This window comes from Otolemur garnettii, unplaced genomic scaffold (assembly GCF_000181295.1).
Source record: "Otolemur garnettii isolate 467f Iridium unplaced genomic scaffold, OtoGar3 scaffold00034, whole genome shotgun sequence".
Taxonomy (NCBI): Eukaryota; Metazoa; Chordata; class Mammalia; order Primates; family Galagidae; genus Otolemur; species Otolemur garnettii.
In genome coordinates, this window is record NW_003852429.1 from 15059252 (window position 1) to 15078052 (window position 18801).

The window sequence follows — 18801 nt, forward strand, 5'->3', positions numbered from 1 at the left end:
TAACAATTTTTATAAACCTATAATTTATACTAAGGGAGTCCATCCCATTCAACTCAAAGGTTAAGACTCACATTTAGGAATAAAATTACATCTAGATAGAGCCTATTGGTTTTGGCATACTGGATTACTACTCCTTTGAATTAAAGCTAACCTCCCTCCTTTTTAATTTTTTTATATTTTTCTCTCTCCCACCTCCCCAAACCCCCAGACTGGGAAAGACAAAACTCACAGAAGAGCTCTGTGGCTGAGGGAGAGGGACAATGTGTCCTGTTTACCTTTGCGACTCCCATGCATCCAGAGAGGGAGCTGGGTCTGAAAAGATGGCTGAAATCAAAAGGCCTCTGTTTTCTTTTCAGATAACCCCAGCCCTACCTATCCTCTCTGGTCTCTGTGCCTTCCCAGCATGTCCCTACCTGAAGCCCAAATAGATTAAGGCAACAACTGGGAAGTGCAGTTAATCCTACAGGAGGCTGCCGCTGTTAGGGCAGGAGTTAAAAAGGAAAATCTCCCAGGCCCTAACGACTGCAGTGATCTGAAGTTCTAATCAGCCCCCATCTCAATCTATAAAAAAGGCAGTCAATGAAACCTACCTTTGCCATATTATCCACCACCAATGAGCAAGAACTGAGCAGCCTTTCTTTGCGGCCTTAGCCAGCCCAGACCACAAGTAGAGCTTTCATACTTTCTAATCCTAGTTTCCAAGTCTGTGAGGTTCTCACATAATACCCAACAGCCTGGAGCAAGGGCCCTCATCCCTGCGCCCTTTTCAGAGACGTGTCATTTCTAACATCAAGCTAATCTATATGTTGCCATGGCTTCACCCTTTATCTGCCTTTACATCTTATGAACTGCATGGATTTACCACATTATTTTTATCTGAAAGACAGAAAATGGTGGTTTTATTGCCATACAATCAGATTACCGCTGCTGGTTTCTCTATGCCTTTTTACCATACTTCAATCAAAAGGGATCAGTTTCTTTATACTCTGCCCTTGGTGTACATCACATCTGTAAAGACCCAGACTGGGTTGTAATCCCCTTATTAACTATGACCAGGGTTGATTTGCCTAAAAATAAAAGCAAATTGTGTCAGACCCTTTCACTTTGTTTTTGATTCGGAACTACAAAATGGATTACTAAAGAAACCTTCAGAGTTCACACGGCTAGTATAGTGCTGAATTTAAAATGAGAATTAAACAAGTTAAACAGGGGAGGCATGTCAACGGTTTACATCTTCCATCATGGGAGAAGGGCTGAATTGCTTATGTCTTTGTATTCTTTGGCTTTCCAGAGACAATGAAGCCACAGGGGTTTTTTCCAAGCTGTTCGGAACATGTCCCATTTGCTATCCTTCCTTCTTTGCTGTTCTTATATTCCTCCCCCTCCCCCATTCCAATTTCCCCCTTAAAAACAGAGGGGGGAGCTCTCCCCTGAAAGAGCTAATTCCTGACTAGAAACTTATAGGTTCTATGGGTCTGCATATTTTAATCAAAATATTTTAAACAGTTGAACACTCCTCTGTAAGGCTCTGCTCTCCAACACAAAGGGTGAGCTCGAAGGCAAAGCCATGAAGATGTGTAATAAATGACCTGAAAAACAGGTTCTCTATGTCAGCAGCCAAGGAACGCAGACTCTAGGCAGATAAGAGGACCATTTTCATCATTTTTTCTTAAAAGTGCAAGTCTTTTTGTCTAATTTACAGTGAAGTATTTGAAGAATTACATTTTCATGAAACCTTAAAAGAAATATCTTTCCTATTTTTTTTTTTTAAATTAGGGCCTACAATCTGTATTTCCTCTTCCTGCCACTCCCATTTCTATGACGCATCGCTGCAGTCATGCTGGGACCTCACAGAGTTTCCCACTAGGTAAACGCACTCTGAAACGTCTCTGAGTTAGGTGTTATGCAAAGCTCCTGGGAGCTACCTGAAAGATCCCCAATGGAAAGATCGGCAGCAGAAGACAAGGTGGCCAGGACTTAGCTGCTCCAGTTGCAACGTCTGTCTGAAGGCAATTATCCCACTGATCCACCCAAAGGATTCACTTCTGTAAGTTTACAGATAAGAGGCTTTATGAGAATTACTATAAATGCCCCAATTGTTCTTCAGTTGACTCTGTATGGAAAAACCATTCCAACTTGTAGTTTTTAGCAGGTCTCGGCCAATGGCTAATTCACCTGTCCACATACTACAGCTGAAAAGTCAGAAACATTCAGAAACGTTGGAGTCATTTGCATTTCTTTGTATCCATAGGACAAGTGTCAACAGCTATGCTTTGTGAGAGATTTAGAACCAAGTGCTTTACAAATCATCTTAACCTCTAGCTTCTGTTTCTGGGGCTCTCACTGGTAATTTGTGAGGTTAAGAAGTACAGTCTCTAGACACAAGATTCCCAAATAAATTCTCATCTGAAAAGAAGACGACCAAACACTGTGTGCTATGGCTTTAGTTCTGTCTCTGTGCTCTGCCCGGCTCAGTTGTCCTGCAGAACAACGACAGTCCATTACCTACAGTTTATCATCCTGACAAAATGTGAGGAATGTGGATGTGAAAGCACTAACAATCCCACCCCTGGCGCTTTGAGCTTTTTTCTCTGTATATTAAACCGACAAGATTAACCCAAACGCAAACTGTGGAGCATAGTTCAAGGGGCTATTCAATCAGTGCTGAATGTGCATTTGTTTACCTACAAAAATAAGAATTTCAGACACAATGGAAGGCAGGCTGGCTTATATATGTTATTGAATGGACTGTTTAAACAGCACTATCCATTGTAGTTTATTTTATCAATCTCTGACAGGTCTGTATTTATTCAGGGCCTGACTGTGGTAAAGCCCATGTATTATACTCTATCTGGATATTATCCAGCCATTCTTTTGTATCAAGTCAATCAATATCAGGAATTCAGTATTAGGCAGGGGAAAACATTACATGAGAAAAGCAAAATGCTTTGTTAACTAACTGGTATGTGATGATGTCTAGCAACCCTGGACACAAAAATTAATTCTTGATTAAAATTTTCAACAAAGTCAGTGTAATTCATTCCATAATGCCTCACCAACACATTTGCTCACTCTAAAGTACAATTAATATTTTTTTTAAAGAGCCAATTATTTTATTTTGGCAAAAATGTCACACTTGGAAAAAGAATGCTTTACTGAAATGTTAATTAAAAATGGAAGCCAGGCGTTGCAGTTCTCTGCTGGATTTAAAAAAAAAAAAACAAAAAAAACCCATAAACAACCAAAATGGCTACAACTGACCCAACTCTACCAGAAGCTATGGATGCGGCGTTTGAGTGAGCTCCCTGGCAGCGGCTGCTGTTTCAGTACGCAGAACTTCTTCAGATGATCACATACACTCCCCAGGATGGGAGCAGCAGACAATGTGATTAAAGTAGTTATGGAGACACTGAATTCACAAAAGACTCTCTGGACCCTGTATTCAAACAGCTGCTGCATGCTCCCTATGTCGACCACCTGCTAAAAAAGCTGACCTCCGGATGAAACAAATCTAATTACTGATGGCTGCTTCATCACAACGGATCGCTCCACAGTTCCCAGGAGCTGACGGGAAACTTCAATGCATTTGATTACATTTCTGCCACATCATGTTTACTGACTGAAACTTTTCCCTGGAAAATAAATATGCAACTTCCCCAAGTAAAACAACCGCTTGGAACCAGGGGTTTTTCTTTATTCATTCTCAAACTTAGAAAAGGCCCTTTCATATCATTCCTCGGGGAAGAAATCCTCTGATGTCTCAAGCTAACTTTCAGCTGCATGGTTTAGCCAAGCAGATTTTTTTTTTTCCAGGGACACATTATCCAGTCCTCTGGCAAACCATTATTATGAGAATTTTAAAAGAAATTCTACTGCCGAGGACAGTGAGGGCGGCAGTGCAGGGAGGCAGGCTTCTCAAAACTGCAGGCCCCTAGCAGGTCTCTAACGCTGGCCGCCACTTGGAAAAACAGACTAATCATCGTCACCGCCATGGGGAGTAAAGAGCAGTCACCACCCCCAACCCCCACTCATTATAAAAATAAGATATTAATGTCAAGCCTCAAGATGAAATAATTGTTGTTCTACCTTCCTCACCCCCAAGTTGGTGTTTCTAATCCTCCTCCCGGGTACACACAGACTAACAGTTAATAAGGCAAAGATACATATAACTGAGCTGAAAGCTGAAAAGATTAATGGGAATTTCTTTCAACTAGATTTAAATATAAACGTTAAATCTTCATAGAAAAAAAAAATCACCCCCAAAGAGAAGCGGTCAGTGAAAGTGCGAAGCGGGCCCGGGCAGGCCGCCCGGGGGAGGGGCGAGGCCGGCCGGCGCGCATTCGGCAGGGAACAGTGACCTCTGTAGGCGCAGCGCGGGCAGCGGCCGCGGCCACCCCTGCCCGCTCGCCGCCGGCCTCGCCAGACGCCCAGGCCCGCTCTTGAGCGCAGGTCCCTGCTCCGCGCTTGCCTGCACCACCTGGGGCCTCACGGTTCGGTATCGGTGTAAAAGATGCGACCTCCAGTACATTATCTGCCAATCCAATCTTACATTAAAAATTTAATCCATACTAGATCAGCTTTCATGGAAGGAGGCGGCATTAAGTAACTTTTAAAAATGAGCAGTGTGTGTAAAAGTGCCTTCTAGCATCACGCAAAAATCTGTTTAAACGATTTTTAACTGTGACGTCTTTGCTCTTGTAATGCAGGAATTCTTAGTTAGCATGTTGGTGAATTTGAAATGCACCACGCCTAAGAAAGTGGACACAATTCTTTAGTGAAGATGTGATTTCTAAATGGATGCCTCATCTCTTCACTCCTAAATCCACGCTCTACTTGGTCAACTTCTATTAGGCCACTGATCCTGCTTCTAGTCTCAAACGTTTACCCCAGAAGATAGCTAATGTCTCCATACTTTCTCCCCAGTTTCCCAAGAATAAAATTCTATAATTCTGTAAAGTATTTTTTGGCTGTGATTCCAAATGAGATGATATGCAATGCTGGATGTCCACATGACTTAGGAGTTTATGGCCATATATTTAAGACGGATTGCATTTTCTGAATTCTGAATGTATTGTTATAGCCTAGATGAAAGTTACTCTTCGCAAGGCCTGGCTCTCCCGCCCATACTGTTTAATAAAAGCAAATCTGAGCCAAAGGATCCTATTCCTAACCAGCGGCCCCTAGGGCAAAGACTTCAGGAGACTCGGCTGGGAAGGGCCCTAAGCTTTGGCAGAAGGTATCCTAAAGCTCAGACTGCACAGAGTTCGGGGCCATTGGTTTATAAACCAAGGGGGAGGCCGATGTGCAGAGCGCCCTTCTGGAGAAGCCGAAGGCCGGTCTCCAGGCGGGGAGGAGAGGGCTCACCTCCTGAATTCTCCGGCGGGGCAGGAGAGATCCCCGCGCACCCTCAGCTTGGCGGCACCGTGCCTAAAGCTGCCGGTTCGGGACGCTACGGGTAACCCAGCTACCCAAGGTCCCCTCTCCGAGGGTGCGCTCCACTGTCCGGTCCCGCCACACCCGTCACCCGCCCGCCAGCCTGCCCCGGGGCCCCGGACTGCGCCGCCTGCGCTCCACGAGTGCAACATCTGCAGTTCTTTCCAGAGACCGCCGATATCTGCGATCCGGCCAGCCCTGTTAATGGCCTTGTCCTCCGTCTTCGAAAAAGAGAGAGTCAGGTATCGCCATCGGACACCTTCCCGGACGTGACACCCGACCCGCCAAAGGCTTTTAGCGCCGGGCCGCGCTTGGAGGAAGAAAGGCCGGGAGGCCGCCCCTGAGAGCCGACGCAAGGACTGGAAAATCGAGAGGAGAGTCCCCACCTAGTGAAATGTGGAAGGGGCACGGGGGAGGAAAGGGGACTGAAGTTCCAGAAACAGGAGCCGAGGTTCCGCGGGCCGACCCTTCCTCCCGCCCGCCAGGACGGCACGGCGGACCCCGAGTCGAGGACCTAGCGATACCGCGGACGCCACTTACTTGGAGTTCGAGGAATTCCAATAGATAGGCTCTAAAACTATCGATCTGGAAATCGCAGTTCTGCATAAAACCATCAAAACTCCCCAGCAGTACTTCCACACGGAGTCCCTCCTCACAGCCATGGCTAAGCCACTCCCAGCTCCGCGCACTCCGGGACGCGGGGGGACAGGACGCGGGCCGGGAGCCGCAATCCTTTGGAGCAGACTAGCGGGGGAAGACTGCAGGCACCCGCAGACAGCTTCAGGGTGCGCCGCGCAGCTCCAGCGACCGCCGAGGCCAGGTGCGCTCCCCCTCTGGGGCCCTCAGGGCGCGGGGCGGGAACGCACGCGCGGGGCGCGGCGGCGCGGCGGACTCGGGGCTCCGGGGCGCCGCGCCGGACGCAGCTCGGACGGCCGGCTCCCGTGCGGCTCCAGGGTGCCGGGCCAGCCGCGGTGGGCGGGAGCGGGGCTACGGGGAGGGCGCGGAGCCGGGACACAAAGGCCCGAAGCGGAGAGACTCGCGCAGGGCGGTGGGGGCTGCGCCCCGAGCGGGGTTGCCTGTAACTATAGATCCAGTGGAGCGGGCAGCGGCCCGAGTGCGCGGGCGCCGCGTCGGCGCGGTTCCATGTCCCGGAGCGCGGAGCGAAGAAAGGCGCCTCCGGGCGCGCAGGAGCCTCCTCAGTCCTCGCAGCTCCCGGCCCGCGGAGCAAGGAGGAGGGAGCTCAGTCCCTGCCGCGGGCGCCGGACGCTCGCGGGCCTTTGTGTGCGGGGAGGGCGCCGGGACCGAATCTGTGCTCAGCCCTGGCCTCTGGCCGGCGCCGCCGTCCCCGCCGAGGAGAGTCCGCGCGGCCAGCGCGCTGTCAGAGCGCTATAAACGTGGGGCTCCGCCCCGCAGCGCGAAGACCATTGGACCGTCGCGCGGCAGCCGCGCACTGATTGGGCGGGCGGCCCGTCCGTCTGCCGCCCCCGCCGGTACTGGGCTCCAGCAGGCGGGGCTCCGCTGACAGGTGAGCCCCGCCCCCGGCCCCCAGAGCTTCTCCGCGGAGACGCAGACAGGGAAGGAGAAGCGACTCCCAGCTGTGCACACAGGCGCCCCCGATGAGGCGGAAGGCCTCCCAGACGCCCTGAGGACGTTGATATAGGTACGGCCAAGTGTGGAGAGGGGGACCACGAGTTCCCACCTGTGTCCCCGCCCGTCCGAGCGTGTCGCCGCGCCCGGCAGTGCCTTCATGGCCGGCAAATGTCCGATCTGGAACAGATAATCCAGACTCGGGCTGAATCGAGGCAATGGGTTTCCTTTGAGTTTCCCTCTGTAGAGGACAAACTTACACATCGTACACGCATCCGCCGAGTCCCGGCTCCCTTCGCTGTTTCCCACCACGCCTCCGAGTGAAAGGTTTCTCACTTCACTGGGGACCAAACAATCAGCTCATCCGGCCCAGTCAGTATGGCTGGAAAATGTAAAGCGACTCCAGGGGCCACGGCGCCGCAATCTGCAGCCGATCACTGGGGCGTGAGCGTCTTCGCTCTCTACTCCTCACACTTTCTTCTCCAGACTCTCTTCCACCCTTCACTGCCCGGGAAAGCAGCGCCTCCCAAGCCCCCTGTGCAAACGTTGCCGGCGCATACATGCCGGCGGGGACGACTTTCTTACTAATTGGCCTCCCAGAGACACTGACGCTTCCCAAGGTGACCGATAATCTAGGAGGTTGCGAGGACATACATCCGCGTGTGATGTAAAGGTCGGTGCGTGTGCTTCTTATTCAGCGTCTACAGACCCAAATGCAGAGGTGGCAGGAATCATCACTTTCTCAGCTAAGCGCTTGACCAAAGCACACTGAGAGCTCCAGCAACCGCGTCAAGGACTTCCACGGACCCACAGCGCCCACTAGCGACCAGTTTTACTTCTCCGCATGTCGATATCACAACGGTCAACCTCGGATCGAGAATTCTGCAGAATCTAATCAAGTCACAGTCTTTTAAAATGCCGGACGGCAAGGAGAACATGGTAGAAACAAGGCAGAGTACGAATGTAGCTCACAATTTTAAAAATAATTAAACAGGATAAAATATGTCGTATGCCCACAACTTTTTTTTTTTTTAATGCTGTCCACACCAAGATTTAACGCAGAGAACTAGAAAGGGTTCCTACATCTATTTTTAAACCAAATTATGCACTAAATTTAGAAGAGAAACACTTAGTTTATACACTTATTTTTCTTTCACTCGTCACTCTTCTTAACAATTTGTGAGGACTTTGATGGTGCTTTAAGTTTTAGAAATACTATGTTTATCAACCAGCATGTGAAAAAAATGGTAAAGACTTGTGTGTTAAGGCAGAAAACATTAAGGCATTCCAAGCACTAAATAAATTATTCCAAATACATCTTTAAGAGAGCATAAAACTTCATTTTTTGCAATTACTAGTTTTAAATAAGTCTTTAATTTGATTATTTTAATGGCTCAAACATGGCATATCGATTTACTTAGAAGATTCCCAGAAAAAACTAAAAGGGACATGCACAATGACTTGTAACTTCACAGGGGTAAAAAAGGATTTTTTAAATATGCTTAAAGAAATCACTTAAGGAATTCATTCAAATTAAAGGGTGTAAAAGAACTGAGTATATACATGCACTGTACATGTTCAGCAAACTTGAATTGTGACCTTTTAGCTCACTACATCCTCTTCTCCAAGTAAACTAGAGGAAATACAGGAAACTTGCATTGTCTGAAAATAACTCAGCTTCCAAAAATAACATTTCCAGTGTATCAGATATTCTTACATCCAAAGCATTTTACTTTAACAAAAATAACAAAAATCTGACACAAAGATTTCAACAGTATAGCTTTAAAGTGTGGGGAATATAAAACTTATTTTCAGTATAAATTTGATGTACAGACTATGTGAAAACCAAGAGCAAAAAAGCAAACAACTTCAAGATGTCAATGTTCTACTACTATTTAGATAGTAATCGTTAAATAAAAGCACCACGTCAGCCACTTGTATCTACTATATGCATCATGCCAGGCAAAAAGTCATTCATGTTGGCATGTACAAAAGACAGCAAAAATTCTGAAACACTCAAACCAAAAGCCAATCACATTAATAGAGTATCTCTTTGTATTTGGACTTAATTTTGCAATTAAATTCTTTAAAAAATGGATTTTTGAAAATATACTATTTTACCAGAAACTATTTAACCCCACATCAAAAAGTGAATAATTTCAGTAGAAATAAAAACTTCAGTTTTCTTTTTTTTGCAGTTTTTTTTTTTTTTTTGGCCGGGGCTGGGTTTGAACCCACCACCTTCGGCATATGGGGCCAGTGCCCTACTCCTTTGAGCCACAGGCGCTGCCCAAAACTTCAGTTTTCTAAAGAATTTTCTAAAAATCAAATTAATGAAGATTTGGCAATTTCAAAGATACACTGCAGTCAATTATAAAAATTAGTTGGATAAATGAGGAATGAGGTGGCAAATACAAAATTGAGTAATTCCAGCTTAAGAGTACCGTCAATTTTGCCTCCCCATCATGTTCTAACTAAACAAGTCATGCTCTCGTCCCTTTGAAATGTCCTAGTCATGTTTTGGTCTTTAGACCTTTTGATTGTTAAATCAATTCTAAGACAAGTAACTTCTGTGTGGCGCCCCTAGCTCAGTGGCTAGGGCACCCACCAGCCACATACAACGGAGGTGGTGGGTTTGAACCCAGCCTGGGCCTGCCAATGACCACTACATCAAAATAGCTGGGCGTTGTGGCGGGCACCTATAGTCCCAACTATTTGGGAGGCTGAAGCAAGAGAATCGCTTAAACCCTAGAGTTTGAGGTTGCTGTAGGCTGTGATGCCACAGCACCCTACCGAGGGAGACACAGTGAGATTCTGTCTCAAAAAAAAAAAGAACAAAGAAAAAAGGACAACTTCTATAAAAACAATTTTTTATCTAAATATTAACTTTACAGGAAAAAAAAAAAACCCTGAAATTTAATAATATGTTAAGTGTTGCCCAAGCCATGAACTTTCTAGGTAGCTGTTAAGCTTCTAAACTTGGATATCTTTTGTTTTCCTGGCATTGTATGCTGTTTATTTCATACAAGTCTCTAAAATTTTTAGAACTCTTTAGCAAATCACATTTGCCCAATGTATCCCTGAGGATACAACTTTCTTAAAATCAATGTTACCATACTCTCCTCCTCTACCCATCTGCTTTGAAAATTCAGATCACACACAGAAACATTTTATACCACAGCTTTATTTGTTTGGCAGCGAAAAGTACTACATGAGCCCCCTGGTCAAAAGAGAAACAATTCTCCCTTTGTGAAGCTTGGTGACCACTATCCCTACCAAAGCAAAGCCCTACTTCCCACTAGCAGTCATTTAAATATCCAGCTCAACCTATCACTTCCTCTTCAGTATTAGTGCAAAAACTGCACACATGGAAAGGATACAGGAATGGCTCCAATGAGCATAGGGACCTGGCATGAAAGCTCACTACTTCCTTATTTACAAACCAAGAGGTTCTGAAGGACCAAACTCCAGGTCTCATTCCAAGGTTGAGTTAAACAGTTGGTGGAGATAAAGGAGCAGATAGCAACTAGTTTGGCATTGTTGTGACTGTATCACTCATTCTAATACTTCAACCTCTCCCATCAAGATGCCCCTTTTATGGACTGATCTGAAAGATGTACGCATGTGAACCTTAGTAAATTAAATATTTTATTGTTATAAATATATTTAAGAGAAATTACTGATGACAGTGATAATCTATTCTGGGTCTAATAAAGCCATTTTTGCCCCTCTCATTATACCACTTGATAATAAAAGGTTCTGTAGCACTTAAAAACCAACTGCATTTGTTAACTTTTTATTCTACTTGTCATTTAACACATTGTGAAAACCTACAGAAAATCATGCAAATGTATGCAGTTTACAAATTCATTTTATTCTATACTTGTAACACACACAGGTCTGGTAATTAAGTTGTGCCAAACTTAGAAAATAAACTAACACTATTAGATATGTACAGAAAATAAACTGACACTATTAGATACGTACACGCTTTGGCTGACAGTGAAACTGCTGGATCACTGAAGATACTACCTAATAAAAGACAGATTTCTTTTTTAAATATAAAAAATACAACTGTCCAACATCCTCTGGTCAACCACTGGAGCCTCAAGAACTTTAATAGTAATCTTTAATACAGCTTCCAATGAAATGTCAAAAAATTAAAAAAAAAAAAAAGAAGAGAAATGTCAAAAAATTTATAAACCCAAGAATGACTCAGGCAGAAAAGCACATTTTCAGGGCACACAAAAAGGTGCCCAAATAATCATTCTGATTTGTACTACTTTGTAAAACCAAAGTTCTAAAGAAACACTTTGTGGGTAAGAAGCTAGTACACAAATACACAAGACCCTAAGTTTATCTCAAGTCTCTTGCATTCCCCCTTCAATGGCTTCCCAGCACCAAATCAGTTACTCCACACAAAATACATTAGAAACTCTGTAAGTTTAATCACCCAAGGATCTCAACATATGGGAGTGGTCCACATAAGGAACTAGATCTACTGTACCAAAATGTACATGTGATCTATGTCCTATTTATGAAAATTAGGCCAAACTAAGGAGGTGGTCAGTGTAGGGAGGCAGTCAACTATGGAGGTTCTACTCTACATAATAGTTCAGGTAATACTATCTAATTAAGCAATGGCGAATCTGCTACAAGATGTATGGTGCAGCGTATTAGCAAATGCAGATCTTCTAGATTAACTGCACAGTTACCTCCTCCACCATCATGGACAGATGACTGTCCCACCACCAGAGTAAGTTAAAAACAAAAAATTAAGGCAAAAACTACCAATAATACACTCAATAGTGAAGGAATGAATGCCACTGTTAAGCGGCAATTCACAGATGAGAAAGTGGGGCCTACTGCTTGTACTTCAACACCCATCCTAGACTTCTGGATTGGTTTCACCTTTAGTAGTCCTTTCAGGTCTTTTCACTAGTAACACTCCAGTATTTCAGTGTTCACAAGACTGTCCTAGAGGAGGTAAGTAGTCTCAGAAATTATCATCTGTCTTTAGCATTTCTCATGGCAACACAAAAACAGATGAAAGGTTCTGGGTGTAAAGAAAATCCAGAGAACTGAAATCAGACACTCTAGCTAACAGTGATAAACTGAGACTTTTTTTTTTCTTGCAGTTTTTGGCCGGGGATGGGTTTGAATCCGCCACCTCGGGTATGTGGGGCTGGCACCCTACTCCTTTGAGCCACAGGTGCCACCCCAACTGAGACTTCTTAACATAAAAATGAAGCATTAGAAATGATACATAGAATTCAACGACCTAAAATTCTGTGATTCAGAAAATGAAAAAAATACAGACCACTGAAAATGCTTTTAAGATACTACTCATCTAGGAGAGGGAGTCATACAAAAAAAAAGCTATGAATACACACTTGCACAAATAAATGACTAAGATAACTGAGCAGAAAAAAACCTAATTTGCTACAACTTCATAAAAGATATGTGATGAATCTTAACACAAAAGCCCCTCCCCCTATTTGAAGCATTAAAGAGTACTCACACCAAGCTAATTTAAAAGTTTAGTTTGTATTATACAATTGGTAATTCTTCAAACTCCACAATATAAATGGCAATAACTACATATTTTAAATACTGTCATAAAAATAAACAAAGTCATTAGTTAATTCTATAATGCATTAATAACCTAAAAAACAAACTATGAATAAAAGCATATTTAATAAATTAGGGAACATTTTAATTGCTAATAAATTGGGAGAAAATTTTAACTTTTGTGATATATACAGAAAGGCAGTGGAAACAAAACAAATTACTACATTGTTGCACCACAAAAAAGGCTGGGTGTATGATATTAACAATTACATCCTCTTTTCTGTAGCCTGGCAGACTAATAATTACCAAGTACAGGAACAATTTTAATATGTTGAGTCTCTAACAGCAAGCATATACTGTAATGTCATTAAGCAACTTACTGTGACTTCATACCTATGTGGCAGTAAGAAATTTTTTAAAAATTAAAAGGCACGCATAAGCTGATTTCAAATATTTGAAGTCCAGGTTACTCTCTTTAGATACAACGTTTAGAACACTTGTTTTGCAAAACAATTTTTAAATAAACATTTCCAAAAACCTGAATACAGAACTTAGGAACAATGAATCTGCACCAAAAAAAAAAATTACATTAGAAAAAAAGTATAAGCATCATAAAATAATTACAGCTAACCTAAATTTAGAGGTAAAAAAGGATTTGGTAGGCAACTTATATTCTTTAATAAAATGAATGATTTTAGAGTAATAGGTGTGTTTAGTCCTCACTACAGTTCATGCCTATTTAAAATTCTATCTTTAAAGATATTTAAACTGATTTTATTATTCCTTACCACAATTACTCATTGAAGAGCTCAAAACTTGAAAAGCAACAGCATTTTTCTTAGCATGCACACACAAAATAATCTACCATTTAGTCATTTCATTAACTTATGTTTTTCAATACTAAATGATCAAATTGTTTCAAAAATCTTGGGGAACATCATCTCTACTTGATGACTTATTTATGCATCTCAGGTAGCAATTTTATATCCATACCCTTTTCTTGAATAAATGCTTTAATACTAGTAGACTTAAAACAAACATATGAATGGATAAATGAGGCAGATTCTAGTGTATAAAACAAAGTCATCCAGAAAATTCCACATGCAAAAAACTTATAAAAATTTGAATGTGTTTGTCCCAAAACTAAACATGCAAGTACACTACACTAAAGATGATCTGACCACCTTCACCTTTTTATGAAAGCATAAAGCTAAGTTCTTTCTGATGGCCCACTCTGAAAATGATCTAAAATTCCATAAATTTTGTAGAAGTATTTTTTAGTCTTTATTAAGTAAAATTTGTGGTAATACTTATATCCTAAAACAGAGGCACAGGTTTGAGCCTAACACTAACTCTGAGTGTTAGTCTTTCTTAAAATACTGATGTCATAATTGCTCTATCAGCTTAAAGTTGTAAAAATAGCCATTAGTTATTAATTCACAAGTATATTTAATGTACATATAAACCCTACGTTAAAAGTATAAATGAGAGGAAATACAGTATTGTTTCAAGACTTCTAAAATTGTTGACCATCAAAAAGTAAACCACCCTCTAAGACTTAACATAACTTTAAAAAAAATTGCTTAAACATATGAATTTAAGACTTGACTTTATTCAGCAAAATCATTTATTTACACAATGGGGAATGCTGGCTTGATTTTGTCAATGAAATAAAACAAACTGAACAGAGACAATACTGAACTGTATATATATATTTTGTATCAGAGTTGACCAACGGTTTCCTTACCTGTATCAGGAACATCAAGAGCAACAGTATCACAAGGACACTGGTTTAACAATATACCACATAGGTCCAGTAATACCCTGGGAATTTTCCAATGCAATCACCAACTTTTCCTTTTTTTATAAATATATAAAAAAACAAAAAGCAAAACCAGCATTATGATGTAATAAACAGAGTATAACTCTGAAGTCAATGGGTCAGTAAAAACCTTATCAGACCATCCATAGTTTACTAAGTGATCTGCTCTTTTTCAGACCACAAATACAGAATCCAAACAGGTGAAAAATATATCACTTTTTAGAAGACAACAATGATCTGATAAGGATTTGACTTAATGGAAGGGAAAAAAAAAAAAGGAATTGCAGAGCATAGCCCCTATTAGAACAAGCTAACTTTCCAGATTTTACAAATTTAAAAAAAAAAAAAAGAAACAAAACAAAAAACCACTTCAACATGAAGCTACCATACAAAGTTTTTCCATTTTTCTTGGTAAAAAGTTCAGAGTTTGCATTTAATCCTGGGTTTTTAATGAGAAGGACAGTTTAGGCCTGGACTTTCCCTTGCCCAAGATAATTTTTTGTTCTTCTTTTTGTTGACGCTGTCGCTCTTGCTCTAGTTTCATCCTTTCCTCATGAATCTTTCTTTGTTCTTCAACAATTCTCAACTGTTCTTCAGCCTGAAAATTAAAGTAAAATTGGATGAATGTACTAAAGTATAACATGTATCCTGAAAATATGTACATCATGTATCAACAAAATAAAATTTCAAAAATGCAAATGCAAAAAACCAATAAAAAATTAGGACTTTCTATGGATTCTGTCCTCTACTGTAACATTTTGAGTATCAGGTGAGAACATAATCAATGTAAACATATAATGTGCACATTCTGATCTGGGTAACTACAAAACACTATCTAATCTCAAATGGACACTGGTATAATTAATTTCTTTAGTCTCAAGCAACCAGCTCTTGCATTCTCCTGGAGAAGACCCTCCCTCTTCACCAAGAAAACTGCAGCCATTCTCATAAGGAAGCCTCTGGGAGACATGACACCCACCACTCTCAATTATCAACCAGGAACAATTTTACCCCCTTCTCCCTGAGACATTAAGCAATGTGTGGAAATGATTCTGGTTGTCACAACTAGGAATGGCTCCAGACATCTCATTGGCACAAGATAGAGAATGGGGGCACTAGTAGACATCCTATAATCCTCAAGACAGCCACAGAACAGGGAACAATCCATCCCCAAATATTACCAGTGTTGAGGTAGAGAAACCCTGTTCTCTAATCGGTGAATTTTTAATCTCAGTTATGAGTTGTTTTTTTATCCATCTGACCTTGATGTTAAAAAATTCACTACATGCTTTGAGGTGCTTAGCTCAAATTCCTATTCAAACTCAAATTTTAGGTCATTACTTCTGTCTATTATTCTGCTGAAATTATTTTCTAGATGGTCAAAAACTAGGAGTAAATTCAGCAACCTTTCTATTTGAACAAATTCCTGTTCACTTACATATCTTACAATTTTTTTCTCCTCCCACATATGCTCTAATACAAACACTAAGGTTCTCCACCTGATTCCTAGGCTTTAACCCAAGAACACACGAAAGGTAGTGGATTATGGTATGCAACACAAAATGTTTTTTATTTTAAAAAGGAAGCATATAAAGAGGTTTAAGAAAGCAATATAGGGTAGACTGCTGGATGGTTCTACCCCTTTTTCCTTCATTACATTTATAGCCGACACCTGAACATACCTGCTACCTACCTGGGAGATCTAGGGCCTCCTCAAAATTCAACATGTTCCAAGATTTAAATTCTTCCACCCTATCCTTAAAATAAATCCAATCTTTCTACATAGTCAGACCTAAAATCTGACTATGAATAGGATGAGATAGGCACCTCAAAGGATAAAGTGTTATTTTTTAAGATCAATGTCAGACAGAGGGGAAAAAAGAACTCATGGTAACTGAGATTAAAAATTCAAAGGTTAAAATAGGCTTTCTCAGCCCTGGCACCCAAATTGTTTGCCTTTTTCCTCTGAAACAACAAAATAGTCATCAAGTTTATTAATTCTTCTTTTATATCCTCTGTCTATAATTAATTTTTCCTATCTATTGAGACCATACCAGTTTAGGGCTGCACATTTCTTGCATCCGTAAAATGGTGTCTATTTCCAGTGTCCAGTGTGTCCTTCAATCCATGCTACGCATACTCTATACATAGTGTTAGATTCACCTTTCTTCACCACTACTCTTTCCTGCTCTCAAATTTCCAATGACTTTCACTATCCACAAAATACAGTTTAAGTTCCTAAATTGGCATGCTATTTAAAACTTAAAATTTCCTGGCTCAGGGCCCATAGCACAGGTGTTACAACACTGGCCACATAGACCGAGGCTGGTGGGTTCAAATCCAGCTGAGCCAGCTAAACAACAATTACAACTCTAACAAAAAAATAGCTGGGCATTGTGGCAGGCGCCTGTAGTCCCAGCTAGTTGGGAGCCTAAGGCAAAAGAATCACTAAAGCACAAGAGTTTGAGGTTACTTTAAGCTGTGATGCCACAGCACTCTACTGAGGGCGACAAAATGGGACTCTCAAAAAAAAAAAAAAAATCTTAAGACTTCTATTATCTAGTTCCAATTCTGTTCCTACCATCCTTTTAAAATATCCTTGATATCTTCATCTCCCTTCCTTTGCTCACGCCACTCTTTCCTCATATTGAAACACTACTAGAACCCATCACTCTTTTCCTTCAACGTTTACTAATAATGTAACAGAATTATCTGCTTCTGATCATCTCTAGTAAATTCAACTGCCAATTACTTTATCCAATTTTAATAAATCATCACACAATTGGGGTAAGAGCTCAATGTGTCCAACTCAATCAAGGCATATAAACATTCTTCGTTGTGTGTGGACGTGCTTGGTAAACTCTTGATCAATATAAATACTCAGACTCTCCTAACAAAGCATACTAGAACCTTAGGGAGTAAGAAGAGTGAAAGGACATGAAGTAGTACATCACAACCTCAACCCCAAAAAGAAATCTAGTTACAGAGATGCCATTTTTTACCCTTTCAGAATGACAGAAATTCAAAAGTGTGATAGCATCTTGGGACAGTTTAAATATGTCCCCCAAAGTTCAGGCATTGGAAACTTAAATGCCACCCTAACAGTATTAAGAGGTGATCAGGCCATGAGGGGTTCATACTCATGAATGGATTAATGTTATCAGTAGAGAATGGATTAGTTATTGTGGGAGTGGGCTACTGACAAATAACATGAGATCAGTCACCATTTCTTCTTTCTCCTGTCCTCTCTCAAGCTCACTCACCATGTAATGCCTTCCACAATAGGAAGACCCTCATCAGATGCAGCACCATGCCCTTGGACTTCTCAGCCTCCAGAACCCTGAGCCAAACTACTTCCGTTTTTATAAATTACTTAGTCTCTGGTATTCTGCTATAGCAGAAAAACACACATCACATGCTTTCTTATAAAGAGCACTTTGATATTATCAAAATTATATCTTTATAATACTTTAATCCAACAATTTCCTGGAATTTATCTTTTGCACATGCAAAACTAATACATTTATAAGGTAAATGTACAACTTAGTTTATAAAAAGACAACACTAAAAAACCCAATTATCCACCAATATGGACTTATATAAAATCACGAAAGATCTATAAAACAGAATTTTACATAGCTGTTAAAAATAAAACAAAAAGGCAGAAAATAAGGAGCCCTCCACCATGTTCTAAATAGAAAAATCTCCAAGTTACACTTTTAAATAAAACAAAGAAACAGCCAGCTAAAGGGAGTCCCCAAGTTACAAACATGTGATGTGTATTATACAACTCACACTTATGAACAGAGGAAAGTACCTGCTCCAACCTACATATAAATTCAATTTACAAACAAACCTATAGAACCTATCTCATTCATAACCTGGGAACTGCCTATATTTGAAGATAGTTGTGTGTTACTGATGCTAATTCAAAAATTAAACACATCTACCTAAAAGCTAACTCAAGGTTAGTTACATCTGGATTAATTCTTGTTTGACTCTACAAATCAAGTATGTATATTAGTTAATTCCTTTTCATTTCCTTAAGGTTGACACACCAAGTATCTTGATACACAATGTGAAAGTAAATTAGGAGGTGGATGAACACAGAGGAAATGAACACGGCAAAAGTCTTTTAGGAAGCAGACTAGAACAACAGCAAGCATGTGGAGGTATTTGTTTTACTAAACAGTGAAAGAAGTGGGTAAGAAGTCTGTGTGGAAAACAAGAATATAGGAAAGACAGGTTGGTAAATAAAGTACCCCAGAGGGGGAACACCTGTGGCTCAAGGAGTAAGGCACTGGCCTCATATATGGGAGTATGGGGATGGCGGGTTTGAGCCTGGCCCTGGCCAAAAACTATTAAAAAAAAAAAAAAAAAAAAAAAAA

The 18801-nt window shown here is 41.3% G+C and overlaps 2 protein-coding genes across 2 annotated transcripts in view; both read right to left on the reverse strand.

The window, feature by feature from the left end:
- Nucleotides 1-6161, reverse strand: part of EFNB2 (ephrin B2) — a 42695-nt gene extending 36534 nt beyond the window's left edge. Inside the window, exon 1 of the mRNA XM_003789613.3 lies at nucleotides 5974-6161. Within this exon, the coding sequence (XP_003789661.1) occupies nucleotides 5974-6095 (122 nt within the window). The 5' untranslated portion in view covers nucleotides 6096-6161. The remainder of the gene's footprint in view (nucleotides 1-5973) is intronic.
- An 8022-nt stretch (nucleotides 6162-14183) lies between these two features.
- Nucleotides 14184-18801, reverse strand: part of ARGLU1 (arginine and glutamate rich 1) — a 21065-nt gene continuing 16447 nt past the window's right edge. Inside the window, exon 4 of the mRNA XM_003789614.2 lies at nucleotides 14184-15011. Within this exon, the coding sequence (XP_003789662.1) occupies nucleotides 14847-15011 (165 nt within the window). The 3' untranslated portion in view covers nucleotides 14184-14846. The remainder of the gene's footprint in view (nucleotides 15012-18801) is intronic.